The sequence below is a fragment of the Poeciliopsis prolifica genome, unplaced genomic scaffold (assembly GCF_027474105.1).
Source record: "Poeciliopsis prolifica strain line A6 unplaced genomic scaffold, Auburn_PproV2 SCAFFOLD008, whole genome shotgun sequence".
Classification (NCBI taxonomy): domain Eukaryota; kingdom Metazoa; phylum Chordata; class Actinopteri; order Cyprinodontiformes; family Poeciliidae; genus Poeciliopsis; species Poeciliopsis prolifica.
Genome location: NW_026562383.1, coordinates 12,732,508 through 12,745,888, shown reverse-complemented (window position 1 = coordinate 12,745,888; position 13,381 = coordinate 12,732,508). Strand labels below are relative to the sequence as shown.

Below are 13,381 nucleotides of genomic sequence, written 5' to 3'. Positions count from 1 at the left end.
AATGAGGCAGCAAAATTTAATACAGATAATGTCAAGTTGATAAAAGTGACAGTAAGAGGAAAATGCGATATGATTTCCTTCATAAGAGAGAAAGCAAGCATTAGGTCACAAATTATTAGATATCACAGTTTCCGCAGAGGAAAACAATACAGATTTAACAAAAAAAAACATTATTGCTGAGAAAATGTAAAATTATGTAAATGCATAACATGAACATTTTGAAATTTTTCCCTATCCATGGCTGTAAACATATATTGAAATGTTTTATTGCACATAAACATTTTTAGCTGAAGTACGTCATATGAATGTGTGATTGTTTTTTTCCTAATCCACCTAAACAGACTATGCCAGAAACTCAGATTCCCATCACTCCAAGATGTCAACAATGACCCACATTTTATACCTATGTGCTTTGCAGTTACAATGCTGTTCAGAACTGGAGCACATATGGAATGACATCATCACACTAAAGCCGACATAGTGTGACAACAACATATTACCTGAATAATGCTAATTTCAGTCATTCATCTCTGTGGTGAGTTATCAGCAGACTGGACTTTTCATGGCTTTAAAATCCCTTCATTGGTTGCCCATTTAAGTCTCCAAGCCACTGGAGCAGTCAGCAATTATTCTGACTGCTCATTAACTGAATAAATCACTGTCAAAATTTCATCAGAATAAATTAAAGCTGCAGTATTTCCTTTCACTCTTTTCCTGAGCGGTAAACACATTTTGGACATTCTGTCATCGTTCTTCAGTAACTTCTGGATGAATTGTCAGTTGCCTTGTGCTTTTTTCCACAAGGTTGTGTTTTGCTTGTGGAATAAAAGATAAAGAAAAGTAGTAAAAAAAAAATAAAACAAAAAAAAACAACAACTATTATTTATGCCTGCAGTCCCCAACTCTCTGGTGTCCTGCAAATTTTAGATGTGTCCCAACACTAGCACACCTGATTAAAAGGCATTATATACGTAGCATGCCTCCAAGTCTCAAAGAGCTACCAAAACCTCGTAGTTATCCATTCAAGGCAGGTGTGCAACAACAGATGCGGGACTGTGAGCCCTGAGGTCGTGGGTTGGGGAACTCTGATTTATACCCTTTTAATTTGGAATAATGGAATTAAGTATTTTACGAAGACAACTTTCTGATCTGGAATTCAGTTGTGCATAAATGTCAAACCTCACCTTTTTGTTGTTTGTTATCAGTTGAAAGGGATTGCTGACAGTGCACACATCTATCTGGACATCACCTGAAGCCTCAAAGTCATGTAAGTTTGCAGGCTTAAACACGTCGACTGGGCTGCAAAACACAATCACATCAGACAAAGATCACACCTTGGAAGAAACACGGTACAACAACCCAAATCACATATATTTAACTTCTAAAGCTGAAGTAGATAACTTTTACAAAAAATATATTTTGGACATATTTGTTAAAAAACTGCCATTTCATGACAGTATAATATGAGGCAGACAATCTGTGAAAAAATCAAGTTCCTCTGCCTACTCCTTTTGGTCCTTATGTCATCTGCAGAAATATAGCACTCGGCCAAAAACAACCAGAGCCAGGAGAAGGGTGATGATGTCCACCACCATCATGCTGCTCACAACCCCTCTCTTGCTCTCTGCTGCACAGAGCTGAGCTGAATGCATAGGTTAGGAAACATGGCCACTAATGATGGCCATGTTTCTCTGTAACAGTAAGTTGTTTGTCTGCCGTTAGCATGGCTCCAGCAAACCAGTAATCTTGAGGAGTACACAAAGACCTTCGTCCTGGATCTGATTGCATGTGTGAGTCTGGTTGCCTCATATTTCTGCAGAGAGCAATAGGACTACTGGGAAGAAGCAAAGGAGCTCATTTTTTTCACAAAGTATCTGTCTCATGTTACACTGTCACAACATAGTGACAGTTTTAGCAAATATGTAAAAAGTATTTTTATTAAAGTTACCTACTATAGCTTTAATAGGCACAGAAAGAAAGAAAAATTACCTTCGAGTGTACAAGTTGGAAATGCATCCTTTGAAATTATCTTTTCCGAGCAAAATAGAGCCCGCTGTGTCAGGTATGGATATGGTGCCACTCTCTTCCTGACCGTAGTCTACATCATCAATCTGCAGTGCAACACTTAAGAAAAAGAAAAAAAGAAAACAAAAACATTTGTAGCAACAAGTATTTCAAAATGTAACGTTTTCCTGATTTTGGATTAAATGTTATTTTATTTTAGGATTTAAAATAGTAAGCCTAAGTAATCACAGTTGTAACGGAAGAACTACACACTATGTTCAGTATTTCAGTAAGCATTACTTGGTTTCTTATTACATTCTTAGAACATGTGAAACACATTTTTAATACCTTCCGTCTTTTTTGGTGACAGTCACATAGTGCCAGTTTCCATCATTGTACTGTTTGTTTGATTTCCATTTCTTGGTGTCAAAGTGCAGAATCACATAGCCATTTTCCATAGCAATGTTTAACTGGTTTTCCTGGAGGATAAAACCACAATAAATATTTTATTTCTTTTTGCACAAGCATGTTAGAAAAGATTGTCATAAAATTGAGAAGTAACTTTACCAGTTTTTTGTTCTGCAAAATAATGCCCTGGGTCTCTGTGCTCTTGAATCCAAGAGACACAATTACGTTGTTTTCCAAGCTGAAATCTTGGAGATCTGCCTTCAGGGAGCTCCCCAAGTCAAACTGTGCTTTGAAAGAACTCTAAACAGAACGCATGACACACATGAAGATATGTGACAAAAAGCTTTTAAATAAATTCATCTTTAATTGCAATAGCATAATATCAAATTGAAAATAAAAATCCAAATGTTAATTTCATCAGATAAAGTTTAAGATGAAAGTACATTTAGAGTTGCCTTCATTCAACCCTCCTCTCTATCTTAGATGCATGCAAAGACAGCTGAAACCAGTCACTTTAGTGCCACATTTTTTATATGGTTTCATGTGAGTTTTGTTGTAATTATTAGTAATATTTTTATATATTGTTTTATACTTTATTTTAACCATACAGTGGATGTCAGTGTAAACAATGGTATTCAACAATAAACCTGGTTTACTTGAGGATTAAAAAATAATAATAATAACATTTTGAATCTAATTAGTATGTCTAGGAACAATAAGTAATATTTTACTTGCCATTCAAATAAGGCTAACATGTATCGCTAACCAGAGGTCTGGTATTGGCTTCTCAAAAAGCTGCTTGCCTAAACTTGCGCATATTTACAGCGGGACAATAATTTAAAGAAAAACTGACTAGATGAAAGCTTCATTTTTCCACATCACACAGAGAGCAAGGTCCTGAAAGAAATAAACAAATCTCCAAAGCTATGAGGGCATAGACAACTGCTGCAAAGTGTGGCCTCAAATTTGAAAGTCTCTGGGACAAATATACATCTTCATGCCAGCTAAAAGAAATGTATCCCTGTTCACCCTCACAAAAAGGAGTCACTAAACACTGTTGGGGCTTTAGTAAAATGTAACTAAGTTTTTAATCAAAGATTGGATGTGAGATGACCATAAAGGAAGATTGACTTTGATTTGAGTCTTTGAAGATTTGGCTACTTGTTTTATATCTTTATCTTGCTACAATTGCTAATGGTAATGTGTCTGGCAGAGACCACCTGAGAGTAGATTCCTTTTCTACAAACGAATGACCTTTCATTGTCACTTCAGAAAATAAAAATGAAACATTTCATTTTTACCTGTATAGCAGAAAAACTTTATATGCTTCTACACTAGACCACAACTCCGTATGTTCTTACCTTGTGAAGTATTACAGAAGAAAACAAAATGTAGTTTTTTAGGTAATCGGATGAGACTTATTGGTCAGATTAAGAGTACCTTGAAAAAATATCAACCTTAAGAAGGTATGTCGATCTGATGTAATATTCTAATCTTAAAAGTCATGTTTTCATTATCTGTATGTAAGAAATAATGATCACTAGTATGTAATGCGTTTCAATTAGAGGCAGAGTGACTGAAGTCAATAAACTTTTCAATAATCTAATTCATTGAATGGATCTGTGCTTTTCCTCACAGTAATAACAATATTTCAGTTGCTCAGTGTAAATAAGGTGAAAGTCATACCAGTGAATCTCGTAAGCAGCCTTTGCTGATTCCCACTGGTTCATCAACCGGTTTAAAATTGCTGTTCACCTTCAAATCTTTCACACATCCTTTGAATGGTAGAGTGGTGATGCCCCACCTTAAATAAAAAACAAACAAACAAACAAAACAAAAACCCCACAGGCTATATACAGGTCTCATTTAAACATGATGGAAATACACAAATAAAAAAATGCTGATAAGGATGTACCTTTTCCTGATCTCTTGTGTTACACCACCAGTATAGAAATCTTTAATGTTGCTGAAATCGTTTTGAGTGAATGGGACCCCAATTGGTGAGCCGCTAGTAACAACACTTATTTTGTCAGGCCTAAAAATGATCTTGACAGTCACAAAATCTTGAACCTAGAAAGAAAAGTAGAAAAAATAAATAAATTGTTAATTTTGAAGGGAATAAAACTCAAAGGAAGACCATCCAGAAGAACCACAAAAAGAAGAAAATCTGCCTTACTGGGAACACTTTTTCTGATCCTTTAGATGGGGCTGGGATCCCATTACTTTGAAGAACAATGTAACCCTTCTCCACAGTCACCATTAAGTAATTATTCTGTGTCACAGAGGAGAAAAAAGAAGTTATGGTAAACATTATTATACACTGTAATTTAATTAGAAATGTAATTAAATTCTAATCACAAAGATTCTTTACCTCATCTCCCATGAAGAAGAGTAAAGCATTTTCCACGCTAGACTTGAAACTTATGTCAATATTTCTTGGCGTTTGGCTTAGGTCCACTCTGCCATATCCGGTGCCTTCATAAAAGTCTGCATCTACTGGACTTCCAGTTCTAGAAGGAACCAAGCAGCAGACAGAAAAACATGTCATCAAATTCTGAAAATAACACACAGACTCACTGACATCAAAATGATACTTCGAAGTTGTAATCTCAGTACCTCTTGCAGGGAGTCTGGACATTGATCCTTTCTTTATTTTGGAAATTGTAGAGACTCATGGCCTTCCTGTTAAAGGTGGAGAACTCGATGCAGCCCGTGTATTTTGGCAACTTCATAGAGGGAGGAGGCTGAAGTGAAACGGAGCACAAGAAAGAATTTCTGATGACTATGCTGGACACAAAACCGTCTGTCAATTGAATGTCGGTACGTGTGCTACAGCTCCTCACAGTGAAGTTGGATGGGTAGCCTCCAACGTAGAAGACAACGTCATCAGGACTGAATTTCAGGAGGTTCTTGTTCTCCCATCCTTGCCTGGTTTGACGACTGCTATACTCCTTATCAGGTGGCCCAGAGGTTATGTCTTTGGTAAGCTTTAGCTCCACATCTTGGTAAATTCTAAGTCATAAGAAAGAAAAAATGGAATTTGTGATTATTACATCTACTCATCTTTCTACAAAACAGAAAGATGACACTACGGCAATATCCATATATCGCCGTAATGATATGTACAGTTGGAAAACCGTAAAATCTTTAGAAGTGCTTTCTTCATAACCCTGCTACAAATGTCAACATATGTAATTGGAAATGTGTGCAAAAGACCAACATAAAATCTCTCTGCACTACACATAAACATCTCTGGACCTACTCTTTTTAGTGTCGGCACTGCACAGTGCTTCACATAATTTAAATTTTAAATTTAAAACAGTGTTAGGTGCCAAATTACCTAACACTGATGTGAATTTCTTCCTAGCTTTATCCTTGACCTATTTAGTGTGTACATAATGTTCATGATGCTGTTTATTTATTAATGATTTCAAACCGATTGAGGTCTTCATAAAAACAACTGGATTTATACTGAGATTACATTATAAACAGATTGGCTGTATTTACTTCTGAAGGGAATTGGGTACATTGAATTTCGATTTGGGTTATCAGAAGATAAATGAACATTGGATTTTCAAGTTTAAACTTCTAAAGATTTTTGGAAAACATTGCTAATTTTCCTTGCACTTCTATAAACTTTGTATTTGTCTATCACATATATGTCTAATAAAACATAATTCAATTTGTGGCAAAATAAAACTAACTGTTGAAGAGACACTGTAAGAGCTGAGCTGAAGTAAGGTAGCTCACCTGTGCAGATCCACTTTATCAAATGTGGCCGGCTGAGGGTCGGAGGTGGAAATGAAACCAGACTCCAGCTCATACTCCTGTCCATTCAGTTTGTAGAGGCCATACAAGCGATTACTCCTCAACACCATACCTATGTAATTCTTTGAGGACTGCAGGACATAGTTTTGTTAGGACTCATGAGCAAAATTACAATCTAAAAATCACCACGGATATTGATTCGCTCACATCTCTGTTGCCAAGGTACAACACAAACATATCTGTATTGTCTCCAGCTTGTCTGCGCCTGCGGCTTCCATCTCCTCTCCCCTTGGGTCTCTGCAGTGACAAAGACAGGGTTGTATAGGCCTTCAGGTCATCTAGATTCTTTGGTGGGCGCAGCTCGACGTGACCATCCCCAGCAAAATTCATGGGGACCGCAATCTGAAGAGGAGACAAGACAAACTGTTATATAGACATGTAGACCTCACCTTGATTTGTTAAAGAAATAGATTATGCTACTCTGTGAGAAAGTATTTCCCTCCATACAGATTTCTTCCCCCCACTTCAATTTCACACATAATGGTTCAAATTAATTTTGATATTGTAGAAGGATAACTTTGGTGAATAAAACAAATCTGTTTTAAAACTATCAATTCACGCATTAAAAGAAATAAGCTTTGCAAACCAACCTGACCCTATGCAAGTAAGAAAATAATTCCCTCCATGACGTAATAAGTGGTTGTGCTTTCCCAGCAGTAACAACTGCCATCTTACGCTTGCAATAATTCCTATGAGTCTTCCACAAAATTCTGACTCTCTATTTTGAAAAGTAGCTTTTTTGTTTTCCAGCCACAGTTGAGGGTTTTGGAGCATGAGGAGCCTTTTTAAGATCATGCCACATCTTCTTTAAGTCTAGATTTGACTAGGACACTCCACAACCTTTATTTGGTTTATTTTTGTGCCATTTAGACATCGGTGTCAGCTCAATGACATTCATGCTTCCATCAAATAAGACAAGTACAAATTAGTTCCGGGACTAACATCCCGCTTACTGCTGCCATGTTTGACTGTCATTATGATGTTTTGTTTCTCAAATACTGCATTAGTTTTAAATCAGATGCACCTTCCAAAAAAGTTCCACTTTTGTCTCAATAGTCCACAGAATAATTTCCTAAAAGTGTTAGGGTTCATCTACATGTTGTTCTTTTTCCTCTTTAAAAAAATAATCATTTGAAAACTGTATTTATAAATTCTGTCTGGTATTAAAATTTAATTGTGACAGCTAAACAAAAGCATAAGAAATTGGACAGGGTGGAAACATCTTTTATGGAACTGTATTTGCATGTAAGGGTGGATTTAGAGGGATTGATTGCACACACCTTGTTAGCTGCATCTCTGGCCTGTTCAATAAGTTCTTTGATCTTCATTATGTTATCAGATATATTGTTGAGGCCTGGAAACCCGGAAGTCAGGTTTTCAACCTCAGAGATCTTGTCGTCCAGTGATGGAATTGTTTTCAGAAAATCCTCCACTGTGTTTAGAAGTTGAGAGACAGAAAAAATTAATGTATAAAATAGTGTTTTTTTACATTTCTATTCACACAGAAATATATTTAGTATGACCATTATCGAGACAAAGGAGAAGCACTTCATCAAAATAATTAGAAAACTCACCAGACTTCTCCACTTCATTAAGGTCTTTGCTAAGATTGGCGTTAACAGGAGACACATTGATTTTGTCGATTTCCTCCCTAATTTTATTGAGTTTGTCCATAGTGTTGGCAGCTGTGTTATTGGCTGAAGTTGCTTTCCTCTTGGCTTCCTCAATCATATCCGCAATGGCATCTGATTGAAAAAAAAACAAAACAAAAAAAAACAATGCATAGCCGTTATAGCAGTCACAAATGTCTTTCTCAGACAGAAGTAATATAAAACTTTGAGGCATAACGAGGTCTGTCTCAGAAAGTGCTTTGCAGTTCCTGACAACATATGACTTTGTCTGGTAAAGTAAGTTTATGCTACTATTATGACTAGTGGAAGTGCAGATAAACGCTTTAAGCAAACTCTTCACTTGAAGTAACTTTTTCAGTATTTTAATCTCTTAAAATCCTGTAATCCGTACAATGATAAAACTTGAAATTATTAAATCTAGACATAATACACAGTTTTGTCTTTAATGTTTACTCTATTAGTAAAAATAAACAAAATCATTGGAAGTTAGTTATTTTTACATTTTTACTGAAATCTTTCCTAGTCTTCATAATCTCAGTATTGTGAATGAATTGTCTTGTGATCTGCATGCATTGTTATAATGCCAATAACATGTTTTTTTCTATTATTCTAAATAATTGCTTGGATTTTTTTCTACTCCACCTCTGCTGGTGTCATTTAATTGTCTCTCAACATCAGAGAGGCGGTCCTTGAGATCATTTTTCTTTTCTTTTGCTTTGGCCAGACGATTCTTCAAGTCATTGAGGTCATTTGCAAAACCTGCAACAACAACAAAAAAGAAAAGCAAGTAAGTTTTAGTTTATTTCAAAAATTATGGATGGAAAGGGAGTCCAAATACCTTGGAGATCTTGTCCTGAAACATTGGCCTCTTTCAATAGGGCACTGCTCTTGTCCTTTAGTTCTTTGGCTTTATCTGTGAGTTTCTCTTTGTTTACAATCTAAAAAGAAAAATTTCCAAAATGTAAGCTTCTTTGTTCCACATTTCATCGTTGCATGTTCTGTTCATGTACTGATTTCAAAAGCTTACATTGAGGGCATTATCTGCAGCGTCTTTGGCCTCCATAGCTGCTGCCTCTGCAGCTTTAATCGCTTTTGTAATGTTCTTATAGGCCTCAATAGCATCCTTTGCATCCTGCACCTTGGGAAGTTCACTTGCATTCTTCATAGCACTATTGAGATAAGATGGTTCTTAGATATTTTTACAAAAAATATTTTCAAATATTATGTCTGAATTGTACTGTTTGAACTTTAAAATCAACTATGGAAACAATATACTATACTAATTAATTTTATCAATATGCCTTTAATATGCCAACTGTAATAAACTTACTCCTTGATTTGTTTTGCTAGCTCGGATAGCTTCTTCGCATGCTCCTCTGCAGCCTCCACAAGGTCCTTCTTTGCCGCTGCGTTGGTGATCTCATTCACCTTCTTGGTCAAATCAGTCTTGGCACCATCCAGCTGTGCAGCTAGAGCCTCATACTCCTGCAGAACAAAAAGAAGGCAGAGCGTGACAAGCATTGAATTACAAGAAACAAGAATCTGTCACAGACTTTGCTTCAAGTTGATTTGGATGAAATGATAAATTTTCTCATCATTCATTTCTCTGGCACTAAAATGTGTTTGATGATCTGAAACATTTCAGTGCAAAAGAAAAAAGAAATCCTTTAAGGTGTCCAATATGATTTGAAGTGGAGGTCTATGACTAGTTAGCGTGTTAAAAACTCAAAAGTAGATTTGTAAATGCTCAAATTTACAGCCATACATTTTGTAGGTTGGTATTTATGGCTTGATTTATACAAAATAATTCAGGAAGATATGTTGAACATTTGTGAAATTTACCGTCTTACTGTCCGAGAGCATTTTCACCAAATCCTCTGTCTTCTTCAGTTCTTCCTCAGCCACAACTATCTGTTTCTTAACAGTTTCACGCTCGTTTTTTAAGTCATCAACACGTTTCTGCAGGGAAAACATAAATCAACTGAGTTGGTGTGCTGACAACAGGGTTCACTGTACAATTTCAGATACCCTGTGAAGTTTCTAGCACTATGTCTGCAAAATACCATTGCAAATGACAGTTAAATGAATGTTGATTATTGCTATTAACTAACAAGCATGTATGAATTGCTGTTTGCTTACCTCCAGGTTTTTCAGTGTCTGGGCATTCAGACCATTTTGGGTATTGGCTTTTTTCACCAGGTTTCTTGCTTCTTCCAAAGCTTTCTCTAAGTCCTTCAACTTGGCATTGTAATCCTTCAGGTTGCTGTGGATCTTCTCTGCTGCAGCCTCATTCTGGTCACTCTGCTTACTAAAATTATTCTTGATGTAGTCAAGCACTAGAAGTTGATGATAGAGTGTGGTTTGTCAGTATGACTTATATCACACATCACAACTACTCTGGTTACGCCCATTAGGATATTCTGTATGGGGTAACTTACATTTAATGGCCTCAGCTCTCTCTTTCTCAGCAGCTGTCTTCTGAGCGGTGAAGTTTCTGTTCTCCATCTCTGTCACCATGGACTGAGCCTTCTCCAGCATTTTAGTCAAACTATCAGCAGGCAACGAATCACCTCGACCCTCATTCTTCAGCTGAAAGAGTAAGTCTTCAAAATACCCATAATGTGAGTAGGAGGAGGAAATAAAAGAAAAATGAAACACAACATCAGGAGAAAATTTGTCTTTTGCTTCCTTATACCTTTAATTTTCGCAAGCATTTTTTGGATCTCGTCTTCGAGGTCTTTTGCCCTTTTGTGGGTTTTGTCAGCATTGGCCACGGCTTTGTCAGCGTCTCCAGCACTTTTATCAACCTAAGTAAAATCAAGTTACAAAATTACACATTTACAGACCTGCTCCTTAAATTACACGCTGAAGCAATCATAAAACATCAGACATGTTTTTGAAACCTTGTCTTTCATGGATTTAATGTCATCTGCAAGGCTGTCAGCGTCTTCCTCAAGCTGGTCCACTTTGGACTTTTGAATGTTAATGACAGTGCTGAATTTGTTGACCAGGATCTGCAAAGTCAACACACAATGTCACATCTAATGTCAAAGTGGGATGTGCTGCTTTGTGAGCAAGAAGACATAATGCAAATGGGTGGCGCCAAATAGAGGGCACTACTGGAAGAAAACCCGTAAAAAGTTGAAAAGGACTTGCGCTATCTTGCAAAAACAGATGAAGACATAAGCATTACCTTAGTATCAGACACAGCCTTTTCAAGCTTGTCCAGCCTTTCCTTTAAGGCGCCACTGACGGAAGCATTATCTAGTTGAGCCTTCATCCTTGCCAGCTCAAGGTCGAGTTTTTCCAAGTCATTTAGTAACGTCTGAGCACAATTATCACATTCTGAAAGAAAAACAGAGGACAAAAGAAGAACATCACACTTCAGGTATTATGAATGGCCGGAGATATCATCAGAACTCTGAGATTACTTTTCTTTTATATATTCACCTTGACAGTGTTCATCTGTGTTTGTGTCTCCTGGCTCCAGGGAGTTCTTGCAGACTGTAAGAAGAGCACAATGGATTTGAACTGCAAACTGATTTTAAATGATTACATATTTTAAAGAGAAAGAATGCAGGATCTAACCTCCAGTCCTACGATCACAGTTGTTTCCATTTCCGTTGCAAGTACATGGCTGGCAATTTCCTCCTGGTATCAGCGGGTCACCATAATAACCAGGAGCACAACTGCATAAGAGAAGGCATTAATGAATAGGCATCAAATTGGAAAGAAGCCAGCAGCATTCCTGTCTGCACGTTCTGGGTCACTCACCTCTCACACCTGACTCCAGTGTAGCCCGGTTTGCAAGAACACTGGATGTCTCCCAACACATCTCCGCAACTTACTGCAAAACTGATCGTGAATCAGAGAGATTACACTGTTGTTACCGAAATAGTTGCATTAGAAAACAGCAAAACAGTAAATTTTTTTTTTTTTTCCACCCACCTGTTTGAGGGTACACTAAATGGGCATGGACACAGTTTGCATGTCCTCAGTGCTGCGCTGCCAAAATAACCATCCTTGCAGCGCTCACATCGGTCCCCACCAGTGTTGTCCTTGCAGCTCTGAAAAAGTCAGAAGGCATTCATTAGTCATTAATAAGCTAAGTCTGTTTGATTTTGAGCTATAAATATGTAGTTCAGTGGAAACACTTCAAGCACAGGCACAGACTTAAGTGTCTTGCATAACAATTTTCCAACTGGAACTCCAAAGAGCAAAAACTCTATGGTATCTCTAAGGAGGAAGAGAGGAAGTTGTTGGGAGAAATTTAAAAGAGGATTTTTAATGAGAATTAAAACAAACATTCCAGCGGTAACAGATGTAGTTGTGTGCACTGAAGTTGAGAAGTCCCGTCTATGACTAACTTCAAGTGGTCAATCAATTTCCAAAAACATTCTGAAAAGTTTTGACCTGACAATTAAGATTTTAGCTGCTACATATTTTTATTTCTCTTGTTTTAAATACTTTCTTGTAGTCCTCCTTCTATGTGCCTTTAATTACTTCCATAAGCAGCAATATAACAGGGTTTTAATGTTTTAAAACAAAGACAAACTAATTTTTGCATTTTATATTAAGGCTTAGCACGATTATCAACTGGAAACTATAGTCTCTGTGTTTCCTGGAGCATTAACTTTGAAATTTCAAAAAGGCTGCCAGCATTTCAAAATCCAATGTGTTTCATAGCAGGTGGAAGCTGGAAGTTCAAACCAGAACTACTTTTTAAATTTCTTGTAATACGTTTAGTCTTTCAGCTGTGGCTTCAGACTCGTTCTCTCTGATCTAACACTGTTTAAACACCGTACTGATGCAACAAATTGATTCTGAGCGTTCTTCCCTTAGTAGAATGCGCTACACTAAAAGGTGTTTTTCTTAGCCTGACTTGGTCAAGCTTAAGTTATGTTATTTTATTATTTTTTGGGGGGAAAGTTGAAGTCAATTTACAGAGTGAAATGACATTATCTAAACTATTAGGAAAAAAAAGATTAAGTGCTAATCCTGTTAATACCTTAGCAAATTATGCCACAGTATTACGCCATGGTTAGGTAACAATTGGCCAATTCAGATCAAAAGCCACTTTCTTGATGTGAGATTTCTTACCAGACACCTCCCTGTTTCATCTTCACACTCGTCAGCCAAACCGTTGCACTCACAGGGCAGACAACGGCCAAAACTCAGCCAGCTGGTCTTTCTGTAGAATCCAGGAGCACATTTCTGAAAGAGAAAACACACACCAAAATAAAGAGATTATTACGCAACTTCAAAGCATTATTCTCTAACTCTTTTTATAGGTGTAACGCTGTAGGAAGGAAATACATACTGGCAGTAAATTGGTTTGGAACATCGCAGTTCAATTTATTAACCTTAAAGTTGTTTTGTGAATGCAATTATCAATGGTAAAGCTATTAATTAATTGCCTCCATGTTGAACATCATGTTAAAAACAGATCGGGAGGTTTTTCACTGCACATAGCAATAAACTTAGCCTGAATTTTGCTTCATAACATATTA

General features: G+C 36.9%; 1 protein-coding gene across 2 annotated transcripts in view; it reads right to left on the bottom strand.

Moving 5' to 3' along the window:
• The window catches only part of LOC129361788 (laminin subunit alpha-3-like), a 65,705-nt gene that overhangs the window by 8,051 nt on the left and 44,273 nt on the right, over nt 1-13,381 (bottom strand). For both annotated transcript variants that reach the window (XM_055032882.1, XM_055032885.1), the window contains exons 41-69: nt 12,972-13,085; nt 11,820-11,938; nt 11,646-11,726; nt 11,460-11,560; nt 11,322-11,375; nt 11,065-11,216; nt 10,775-10,885; nt 10,567-10,678; nt 10,310-10,474; nt 10,011-10,207; nt 9,714-9,830; nt 9,202-9,356; nt 8,899-9,040; nt 8,710-8,809; nt 8,514-8,630; nt 7,815-7,985; nt 7,521-7,672; nt 6,388-6,582; nt 6,163-6,311; nt 5,256-5,424; nt 5,029-5,156; nt 4,784-4,922; nt 4,589-4,684; nt 4,328-4,482; nt 4,099-4,216; nt 2,572-2,712; nt 2,353-2,483; nt 1,990-2,124; nt 1,185-1,299 (exon numbers count right to left, since the gene is read on the bottom strand). In XM_055032882.1, the coding sequence (XP_054888857.1) occupies nt 1,185-1,299; nt 1,990-2,124; nt 2,353-2,483; nt 2,572-2,712; nt 4,099-4,216; nt 4,328-4,482; nt 4,589-4,684; nt 4,784-4,922; nt 5,029-5,156; nt 5,256-5,424; nt 6,163-6,311; nt 6,388-6,582; nt 7,521-7,672; nt 7,815-7,985; nt 8,514-8,630; nt 8,710-8,809; nt 8,899-9,040; nt 9,202-9,356; nt 9,714-9,830; nt 10,011-10,207; nt 10,310-10,474; nt 10,567-10,678; nt 10,775-10,885; nt 11,065-11,216; nt 11,322-11,375; nt 11,460-11,560; nt 11,646-11,726; nt 11,820-11,938; nt 12,972-13,085 (3,831 nt within the window). The remainder of the gene's footprint in view (nt 1-1,184; nt 1,300-1,989; nt 2,125-2,352; nt 2,484-2,571; nt 2,713-4,098; nt 4,217-4,327; nt 4,483-4,588; nt 4,685-4,783; nt 4,923-5,028; nt 5,157-5,255; nt 5,425-6,162; nt 6,312-6,387; nt 6,583-7,520; nt 7,673-7,814; nt 7,986-8,513; nt 8,631-8,709; nt 8,810-8,898; nt 9,041-9,201; nt 9,357-9,713; nt 9,831-10,010; nt 10,208-10,309; nt 10,475-10,566; nt 10,679-10,774; nt 10,886-11,064; nt 11,217-11,321; nt 11,376-11,459; nt 11,561-11,645; nt 11,727-11,819; nt 11,939-12,971; nt 13,086-13,381) is intronic.